Consider the following 10,922-nt stretch of genomic DNA (forward strand, 5'->3'; position numbering starts at 1 on the left):
TTACTACTTTCAGGATGGAAGGACGATTTTACAGAATATAACAAAAAGTGTTTCTGAACTTCATTACCAACTATAACATTAACTGGCCTTCAAATTACAGTCAAAGTGAAAAAGTCCTTTAATCGATATATATATACAGTACATCCATTGGCCGTAAGCTTCACTGTGACTCCATCTTTTCATAGTTAATACCAACTAACATCCATTTAAATTTTCTAAAGTAAAAAAAAATTCTAAGGCATGATTGGAATTGGCTCTGTTTCAGTTCTATGAACAACAATCAGTCAGATTCCCTTACAGTGAAAAAAGAAAAAAAGGAAGTGTCCTCAGAGTTATTGGAACCATAAAAAGGTTCAATGTATCAAATTGTAATCATCATACTAGTATCAATGTACAAGATGAATTAACTTTCCTTCTCCTTGATGCCCTCACCTGTTATAGATTTGCTTTGACTCATGGAAACATTACGAGGAAGGAATAAAATAGGAGAGTAGAGGAAATGTGAGCTACATGCAATATCCTATTGGCATGTTGTTGTTGAATTAAACGCTGATGTGAGACAGGAAATCCTAAATGTTTTGACTAATTAATCATCAAGCAGCCAAATGCTTTGGGTCAGAGGATGTCTGTTGTGAAGGCAAACAGTAAATAACCCTGAAGGAGTGTTTGGTCTGAAAGTACCTCTTCAAAGTTTGGTTCCGTGAAAAGTCATCTGGAACATCTCCTGCACACCCTGCTTGATTTCATTCCCTCCCCCCACTTGTTTTTAAATGTCTCCTGGATGAAGGGACTTACCCAGGTTGGGCCTTTAAGCCCTGTCCAGACTTGGGATCATGGGGGCAGAGGGGGGTGGCAGCAGAAGGTGTCTCAGAGCGTGAAGTCGACAGGTGTAGGATTATGACTGAAGCTCTGTCTCTGTCTCAGGGGGAGCTGCTGGACGGGACGGCAGACTATCTGTCAGGCCTGGACGACCTGACAGACAGCGATTCGCTGCTCTCCAGGAAGAAGATTAAGAAGACTGAAAGTGGTATGTACGCGTGTGACTTGTGCGACAAAACATTCCAGAAGACCAGTTCCCTCCTAAGACACAAATATGAGCACACAGGTATATATAACACTTGGACATTTCTTTTTAACCCCCCCGTTCTCCTTTTATCTCTAATTTTTTCACACTTTTTGCTTTATTCCCCCACTCTTTACTTCTGTTTCTCATGTAGCTCCCCACTTGTAGTGCTTCGGATCTGTTTTTTTTTTTTTCTGCAGGCTGCGGCCTTTAACGCATTCTCTTTTTTGCAGCAGCTGGCTGGGGAGGTGATCACTGAAACTTTAAAAAAAAAAAATGCTCCGCAGCACGAGTTTCAGACTGTGATAAAAGGGGGGAATTTGGCGTTAGTTCTTGTTTGTGTGTGAGTCAAGATCTAAAGGATTAATTAATTAAAAACAGATTCACTTTTTTATATTTACTCTGGAAACAGTCTGTGGTAAAGGTGAACGTATTACTGTAGAACCAATGACTTCTCTTAACAGCACATGATTGTTATTTTTTCACTCCAAGACAAGACAGTCTGAATGGCAACATTTACACCCAGGGTAATTCATGGTGAAAAATGAAAAAAAAAAAAAAAAAAAAAAACAAGGTAAAGAGAATTATATGATAACACGATATATGTACATCAAAACAATAAGACTCAATTAAGCATGAAAAAACACTAAAACTCATGTTTGTCCCAGACCAGCAGCTCCTAAATCTATTTAAGACCAAGAAGATTCAGCGCTTATTGATCAATTACAAGAATTGAAAATCTGATTCAAGTATTGACGTGATATGATCTATTTTTTTCTGGGGTTGGTAAGGACTCTTGCATCAGCTGGATAAGATGCAACCATCTCATCTCAATCACTCAGAGATTGTTATATAGAGCATTAAATGCTCTATATAACTATATAATTGTATGCAAACGAAATTTTTATTTTGTATGCACTTTGTGCATACAAAATGACAATAATGTTGTCTAAATCTAAGTCTAAATAGTTCCAACCTAGTGAAGTAATAAAAGTATGCTCCACTTTTTTTTTAATCATTCCTGTTGTATATAGGTATGGGTTCATAACCACACCAAGGTTTCTTGCATGCTTTGTGGTTAGGCCTTCTTGAGTATAACTGAGGGCTAATCTCTAATCTTGTGGTTTTGGAGCCCAAAAAATGTTTTGTTTCCTTCACTAAGCTCAGGATGTTCTGATCCTCACACCGGCACTGTGAACACAAGGCCTCAGTGACTGTAAGTGATTGTGGTCATATGATAACACAAAAATATTAAGTGCCATGTAATTTAGCAAGTTAGGAAATGGATGCGGTGCTCCATAATCTAGGGGAGCACATAGACGTTGAATAAAAGTGCTCCAAGAAAAGAGCTTAGAGGTGTTCACTCTGATTTACATTTACCAAATCACACAAAATAATAATCGCAGTCTGCCTAGTAAGACGTGAATCAATATACAACAGTGTCAGACACTTCCACCTGTTTTTCCAATTTAGTAGTCAGTATGTTATGGTCATCTCTGTTAAATGCAACACTGATATTGAGTAAAGCCACTGGATATCACTGTTGAGACGACTGTTCACTGTGAAGTTTTAGGGCAGCCAAGACCAATGCCAGGAGAACTTCCTGTGAAAAGCTTATGAACAAAAATGGTTGCTGGATATAATCTGGTACCAGAGTACCACTCTTCAGTAACACTGAGAGGGCTTTCCAGCCAAAACTCAGACTTGTGAAGGTGATAAACTGCCATCCTACCTGTTTTATTCCCTGTCTTTCTCTGCATTGCATCATCCTGTCACCATGTTGGCCGGATAAAGTAATCCTGAGCAGAAAAAAACAGGCAGCCAGTATTTAAACCCACAGACCTCATGTTTAATGCAGGAGTGTTATGTACACAGTTTCTCAGTTAAATGTTCCAGAGGTTTCAAGTTTCCTGTATGAACTCTGTTTGCTTTTCATGTTTACATTTTAATGTTTCCTGTTTATTTCCTTTATTATGGAGCCTGACACTCAACAGAGAGCTGTTTCCAGCTGAACTCAAAGCTGAACTCAATGTTGTAAAATGTAACCTAAGTTCCCACAGGCTTTTATGTTCCTTTCAGAACAATCTTCTGGTTTGGCTCATTATTGATTGTGTTAAAAATAGCTGTGGTAAATGTCTTTTATGTTTTCTGTGAACAATGAGAAAAACACTGGTCCAGCACAGTTTGTTAGGGAGGGTTAGAGGAGAAAGACTCTTCTCTCTAACAGCTAGCTTTATCAGAATGAAGCATAAGACTTCTGGAATAATGCCCTTTGACAAATGAAACCAAAGTAGAGATATTTGTCCATAACAAGCAGTTTGGTCCTTTGGGGAAAAACTACAACCTGAAAAGACATATCAATTGCCTGGCAAGGTGGTGGAGGGTGGATGATTTGGGCTTGTTTTGAAGCCTGAGGATTTGGCACCTTGCAAACCTTGAGTTGGCTGTTAAAAGTATTTTAGAGTCAAATATGAGGCCAGTGTCAAAAAGCTGAATCTTTGGCCAAACGGGTTCATTAAAAGGACAATGATCCCAAACAGCAGCAAATGTGTAACAGAATGGCTAAATAAGCAAACAATCACTGGGTAGCAATGGCCTATTCAAAATCCAGACCCCTGCCAGATTAAAATGCTTTGCTGGGAGCTAAAGAGAGCTGTACAGAAATAAAAGTATACAAACCTCTATGAACCACAGCTTTGATAAGGTTGGAGAGAAAACGGCTACTTATTACTGCTAAAAGTAGTTCAGCTGCTCAAATACAGGGTAGAATTAGGTTTTTCCCATGACTCCGTGTATAAACCGGCAGTTCAGAACAATCCTATGAAAAACTTAAGAAATTAGTTTCTGCTTATCAACAGTGTTTTTTTAATGGAGTTTATTCCAGAGCTGACCATGCACTTGGAGCCTGTGTTTAAACACCTGCTCCCTTTTCACTTTATTACTTCACCCTTCATTTTTAACTCCCCAACACTGAAGCAGAAGGCTGCCAACTCACTTATATTTACTACTGTGTGCGTGTGTGTGTCTGTTACAGTATGCTAGCAATAGTGAATGTTTCAGGTGTTGGTGTGTTTGCAATGACCTGCCTGCATGTTTCTGGGGAGCTGTGAGCATCTGTGTGGTGCTGTATCTTCTGTGCATGTGTGGGTGGGACGCCTGATTGGATGGTGCTGGCAGCAGACGAAGCATCCTGCTCAGTCAGATGGAAGAAATTTCCGCCCATACGGAGTTGTAGTAAATCCAGCAAAGTGAGTGAGTGAGTGAGTGAGTGAGTGAGTGAGTGAGTGAGTGAGTGAGTGAGACAACTGCAGTTTTCCTGCACTTCCTAAGGTTAAATCTGGAGCTGGGATGTCATGGAGGCTACATGCAGCCTGATGACCTTTCAAGCAACTCACTCAACTCAATGAACAAAGAGTATAACCAGACTCCCAACTAGAAGTTGCGACTTTCAAAAGCTTTGATTAAAAAAATTATTTGTATCAGAAAATATTGCAGGTGACCAATAGAAAATTATTTCTAAAACAGAACTCTATGTATGAATGGCCATAGTATTGCTTCCATGATAGTTGTGTCCATGGTCAGTCTTCAAGGGTTTGTGTTCGGCACTTTTAGTTGTTGCTCTGTGGCATATTAGTGTTTTTTAGCAGGCTTCTGTAGAGTTGGGTCCCATTCTGAGGAGGTAACTCAGCTGTTTAAATCAGCTGTGTTGGAGCACGTCTAAAGCCTGTCTTGTCTTGTCTTGTATGCAGTCATTGACATCCTGCACAAGGAGGGTAAACCCCAATAGCATGTTGCTAAAGAGACTGGCTACTCACGGACCATAACAGCAGGTTGTTCTTGGACTAAGGAGACAGAGGACTGCCCTGTTGATTAGCAATCTAAGGTCCTCATATTCAATAAAAAAATACATTTAGTATTTTATTTTATTTTTTGGAAATGAAGCATCCAGAGTCTAGAGGAAGAGAGAAGTGTTGCTAGAGGTCCAGTGTGAAGTTTCCACATTTACAGATGATGAGGCATCTCCAAAATGAGGCTTAAGCTAAGATGTTTTAAATTTTTTCATGCTACCCTCTGATGACAAGCTTTTTGGGAATTTGCATTTCATTTTCTAATAGTACCAAGACCTGCTTTAATGACTATGGGATCACTTAGCTTGACTGGCCACAAACTGCCCTGTCAGAGCCAACACTGCAGACAAGGATACTGCTAAAGCAGCCCGGAGTTCGTCAGTGGAGCTGATCATGCCCATGTCACGCCACACAGATGTAGTTATACATACAAAAGGAGTCTGAAACAAGAACTGAAAGCAGTAAATGGACATATAGTGGGCCAAAATTTCTGTTTTAAAAATAATTTTGATATTGCTTCTGAGTAGCATGCTAATTTTACGAGGTGCTGAATTTTGGGTTTTTATTAGTTGTAAGCAATAGTCATCAAAATAAACAGAAATAAGCAATTAAAATACAACACTGTAAAATACAACACTGTGTGATGAATCTGTATGATATTTAAGATTCACTTTTTGAATTACTGAAATTGATGTTTTTAGTGACTTCTTAACATGTTGACATGTACCTTGTGAGGTATTTTTCTACATGTTATGATTTGATTATGTGTTCTTGTCAATGTCATCAGGATAAACACGTTTTCTTAATGATGTTTTATTTACAGAACTAGTGCTGCTGTTCTTGTGTGCTGAAGCTGAATCTGTTTGTGCCGTCCTTACCGTGTCCTGTTGTCTTTCTCCTTTTGTGTCTCCAGGCAAACGTCCACATCAATGTCAGATCTGTAAGAAGGCCTTCAAACACAAACACCACCTCATTGAGCACTCGCGCCTGCACTCAGGAGAGAAGCCCTACCAGTGCGACAAGTGCGGCAAGCGTTTCTCCCACTCCGGCTCTTACTCACAGCACATGAACCATCGCTACTCCTACTGCAAGAGGGAGGCTGAGGAGCGTGAGGCTGCCGAGAGAGAGGCAAAGGTAGGAGCGCTGGCTGGAGGGCTGGAGCCCACCGAGTTGCTGATGAGGAGGGCCTATCTGCAACGACTGGGGCCTCTCGGATACTCCGATCCCGAGGAACAGCCAGAGGATGGCGGCGGTACCATCCTGAGGGACGGAAGAGAGGGAGGAGGACAGGATGCTGGAGAAGTGGACGATAAGATGTATGAGGAGGTGACAGACGGCCAAGAGGCAGGTTTCAGGAACAGAGAGGAGGAGGAGGAGGGTGACAGCAGGAGCCAGATGGACTCAGTGATGGATAAAGGGGGCAAAGACTCACCACAGCTGATGGACACTTGTTCACGAGAAGGGAAGACAGAAGGCACGTTGGAACAGGAGGACTGATGGAGAAAAGAGAACCGGGAAAGATTTGTTTGTGAGGTCCAGTTTCTGCTTCATGATGAAGGCTAATAGAGTGTCTGACTGACTTAGAGGATGGTTGGTCATTGGTCAGATCTATATCCGAGGTATACATCAGGCTTCCATATAACAGTCAACAGTGTGCACTCATGAGGGCACCTGTTACCTGTCTGTCATCTTATTTAAGGCTCCCACTGAGTTAAATCTGTTGCTTTAACTGAAAAAAAATTCTTAGGTCTGGTTAATCACGTTCAGTCTAATTTTTTTTCTGAAAACTAAATATGAAATATATTTATTACATGTTTGTTTTAATTGATTCTTACAACAACATTTTTCCCAACCTGTTTAAAGTTTTGAAACCTTAAAAAAAGCACGTATGAAACAAAAACAAGTTTGTTAACCCTAATAATCTAAGTCTGGAACCCTAGATTTTAACTACCTATATAATGTGTTTTCATTCATTTTGGAGATAGTCTGAAAATGCTCTTATTTTACAATTGAATTAGAGACTAAAAAATGTTTTTTGAAAAATGTGTATTACGCATGATTTCTATTTTTTTAGTTTCTAATTTTTCTTTCTCTTTGGCCCAGTTGATTCTTATGAAATATGTTGATCAAAGCAAAAATAACTGTAAACAATCTGTTAAGATATATTATTAATTGGAAACAAAATTATAGAGTAATATTAGATCATATGAAATTACATAAAATCATTGGCTGTCAAAGTGAGTGGGAAACATCCTTGGTCTAGGCTATAGACTACAAAATGTAACAAGTGTCATACAGCAGATAGTTTCTTTTAGTAACCAAAAAGTTGGGTAAAAAAAACAACCAAAACTGGAAAGTTTGGTAATAGCAAAGAGGAGGGATAAATTACTGAGCTGGTTATCTTGTTATCTGTTAGCTTGTTAACTGCTAGCTGGTAAACTGTTTGCCAGTTAACTGTTAGCCTGTTCACTGTTAGCTTGTGACCAGACGTCCATGATTTCTGGGGACAGTCCCCATTTTGGGTGGCCTGTCCCCGGCAAAGGTTGTCCCCTGAAATGTCCCCAATTTCAATGTATCATGATGGAGTAAAAAAGCTGAATGTGCTTTCCCCGCCCTGTCGGCATTGCAGATCAGGCAGGGGGTTGGTTGGTTGATCAGGCAAAACAAGCCAACCCCCATGCTTAACAAAATCAGAGATATCCCTGGTTTTCATCACAGAAATCTGGTCAAATTATGTTAGTTTGGTAATTGTTACCTCATAAACAGTTTAACTGTTACCTTGAAAGCTTTTAGCTTGCTAATTGTTAGCTTGTTAGCTGTTAGCTTGTTTCACCAAATTGTAAAATGCTAATTTCCTACTACACAAAGGTGCTCTCCTCATAGTTACACCAGAACTTTCCATTTCTGGTTCTGTATGAGGTGCTGTAATATGTGTAGGGATAAACCTGATAAAATACAAAAAAATTAACATCCTGAACCGAGTTGTGAGATTTTAGCCTAAATAAGTTTTAAACAGTGTTAACATTATATTGTATGCCAACTCCAACCCTTCGTGTGCAAGAGGACAGCTGAGCTGAATCATGAAGCAGGACTGACAGGACTTGCTAAAATCCATGTTATGCAAAATAAGAAGAAAATGAAAATAGTAATAATTATTCTAATAAACTAAGTGAAGCGCTTGTTAATGTACAGTATTATAAAGGCCTGAAAGCTGTGTGGTGCTCGGATGTTCCTAACCTCTGTGTCTTGTTGTGTTGGATAAAACCACTTCAGGAAATTGCACTTGGCTCCCTGAATCACTACAAAATAATAAAAAAAAATTAATTGAAAAATTAAAGAGGGAAGTCTGGAACACTCAGTCATGTTCTGTCAGTGTTAATGTTGTTACTCTGTCTCCTTTTAATGTGACTTTTTTTATATATATTTTTATCCGGCTTTATTATTTTGCCAACTAACCACGTGACTCCGGGCCTCCTGAGTTGTTGTTGTTTTTTTAATGAAGGAGTAATTAAACCTTTGTGAGTTTTCAGTCTTAAATCAGAGAGGCAGGAGTGAGAAAATAAAGGGCTCAGCTGGAAAAAAGAGGACGGAGCCTTTCGCTCCAGAGAAAGCCTTATATGCAAACCTTTCACCCGTCTCTTTTTAAAAAGTGCCATCCCTGCAGTGACACACCTGTCTCCCCCTGTCCTCTCATCCAGTCAGTATTACCTTAGATAGATGCCATTCTGTAGTTTACAACTGTTGGTGCAATTTCTACCCCCCGCCCCTCCCCAAGATAGTACTCTTGACAGTATTCATTTTTGAAGTTACCAACAAAAAATTCACTTTTTATTTGAAGATTTTCCATTTTATTTATGTGCGTCCTTTTATATTGCTGTCTTTATTTATTTCCTACTGTAGTGTACAGTATTAGGGTTCCTCACAGACGTATATTTTAGTAAAATTGTTCCATCATCGACTATTGGAGCATAAATGTTGATCAGGTCGTATCGTTGTTTCCTTCATTTGTTACTTCATTTGAAACTACTGAAAAGAAATCTAAATTTGGGGAACTTTTGATACAACAATTATTGTGCAAGCACTGTATTAATAAAAATCCACTTTATTCATGCCTCTGAAGAGAGGATGAACAGATGATGAAGGAAGTCCTGAAATGTCTGAAGTATTATTGTTTCAATTTTTACTTTTTTTCTGTTGAAATAAATGTAGCCAAATTAAATTTTAATAAAGCTGTGTTATTCTTCTTGTAGCACCTCTGTTTTATTCTTTACCACCCCGATGATAATGGTAATAATGTTTTTAGCCTCCTTATATTAGCCAAATAGTGTGTTGGTCCCACTTTTGCTGCCAGATCAGCCCTGACCCATCATGGCATGGACTCCTCTGGAACCCTGAAGGTGTGCTGAGGTATCTCATACAAAGGTGTTGGAAGCAGATCCTTTAAATCCTGTATATTGCAAAGTGGAGCGTCATTGGATTAGACTTGTTTTTCCAGAACACCACACAGATTCTTGATTGATTTAGATTTGGGGAAGCCAAATCAACGCCTCAAACTGGTTTCTGTTCTCCTTAGAGGGCACATATTATGCAAGATCCACGTTTTTAGCCCTTAAATACATTTTGTCATGTGCTTGGAGTTTCCAGGAATGCAGAAAAGTTGAAAGTGGTCTATCCAGGTGCTGCATCGATATCTTTATATTAATTTTAGATCATATTTTTCAAGCTGTTCAGTTTTCTTTGGTTAGTGTGTTTTTTTTTTTTTTTTACTTTTATGTCACAGCATTTGCAGTGAAACTGCTAAACAATCATCGATTTCCAGCTTATCGGTCTTCTTATCTGCCGTTTTTATTTTTTGGAGCAATTCTGTAGTCCATACTGAAGGATGCCGAAGCTACAAGTGTATAATTTAAAACATTAAACCGTCTCAGAGCATACTACAAAAATGGCTGAACGTGGTAAAGTAGAACGCTTTGGAACCTGGAGGAAGGGTGTGTGAAGTGCCTCCTTTAAATTTAAAGAGACTGCAACAAAACAAATTGACATGACGGCAACAGTAAGCTCATACGGAAGTGTACCCCAGGCGGTTCTAGCCCTCGACAAACAAAGACGTTGTAATAGTGAATGGTTAAGTTTGCAGTTAAGTTTGCAGTTAACTTTGTTGTATCCAAATCTGGTTTTAATAAATGTATCAAACTAAATACAGCAATAGTTTTTTTTTTTTAAACTGAGAACTGAGAAAAATAAGAAAAACATTTTTGCTGAAAATAAAAATAGAAAGTAATAAAACCCAACATAATTTGCAAACTGGATGCATTTCTTTCATGTGGCAAATGTGTAAACCCTTTTTAAGTTTTTAATTTGTAAGTTTACAATGATTTAGACATTGTTGCATGCTTAGTTAGTTACTGAGGAGGTGAAAATAATCACAACACATCTTTTGTGTGTTTGGTTTTAAAAATATTTTAGTTTTGTGGCCTCAAAGTACTTTTTAATTGACAATTTTGGCCCATCTGGACACAACTGCTTCAGCACATGAATTATTATTTTATTTGCTTCTTTTTTAAATTTATCATTATTACATTTACAAAATAAACAAATATATTCGATCAAATCTCTTTCACTGTATTGTATGCAGTATTTAAGTGAATCAGTTGTGGAATTACAAAATGCTAAACAAAAGTTAAGTCCAGTAAATACTGTCAAGATTAACCAGTCATTATCTGGGGGGGCATTGGAAGTTGTGTCAGTGTAAATATCAGTTAGTGTACGGTTCACGATTAAGTTCTTATGAAATTGTGGAACTTTGAGTGAAATTTAATTCAGCACGGATTATTTACCTTTGGAGTTTTAATTTTCTTAATTTATTTACTTATTAAATAAAATCCAAACCGCGAAATAAACGGGAATAGATTATTGGTCGTCCTTCTCCGTTGACGTCATGACGTCAGTCCATACGTAGAGCGTGAGTGGAGCGTCAGATGCAGCGGTCAGAGGTGAGTGAGTGTTCTGGG

General features: G+C 38.6%; 2 protein-coding genes across 3 annotated transcripts in view; both read left to right on the plus strand.

The window, feature by feature from the left end:
- The window catches only part of zeb2a (zinc finger E-box binding homeobox 2a), a 47,860-nt gene extending 38,700 nt beyond the window's left edge, over nucleotides 1-9,160 (plus strand). The window contains exons 9-10 of one of the 2 annotated variants that reach the window (XM_012849686.3): nucleotides 925-1,105; nucleotides 5,825-9,160. In XM_012849686.3, the coding sequence (XP_012705140.2) occupies nucleotides 925-1,105; nucleotides 5,825-6,408 (765 nt within the window). In that variant the 3' untranslated portion in view covers nucleotides 6,409-9,160. The remainder of the gene's footprint in view (nucleotides 1-924; nucleotides 1,106-5,824) is intronic. The other variant, XM_012849688.3, reaches the window with a different exon arrangement.
- Nucleotides 9,161-10,878: 1,718 nt separating this feature from the next.
- LOC105915544 (glycosyltransferase-like domain containing 1) overlaps nucleotides 10,879-10,922 on the plus strand; it is a 54,230-nt gene continuing 54,186 nt past the window's right edge. The window contains exon 1 of the mRNA XM_036139657.1: nucleotides 10,879-10,904. Coding sequence (XP_035995550.1) covers nucleotides 10,890-10,904 — 15 coding nt within the window. The 5' untranslated portion in view covers nucleotides 10,879-10,889. The remainder of the gene's footprint in view (nucleotides 10,905-10,922) is intronic.

This window comes from Fundulus heteroclitus, chromosome 7 (assembly GCF_011125445.2).
Source record: "Fundulus heteroclitus isolate FHET01 chromosome 7, MU-UCD_Fhet_4.1, whole genome shotgun sequence".
Taxonomy (NCBI): domain Eukaryota; kingdom Metazoa; phylum Chordata; class Actinopteri; order Cyprinodontiformes; family Fundulidae; genus Fundulus; species Fundulus heteroclitus.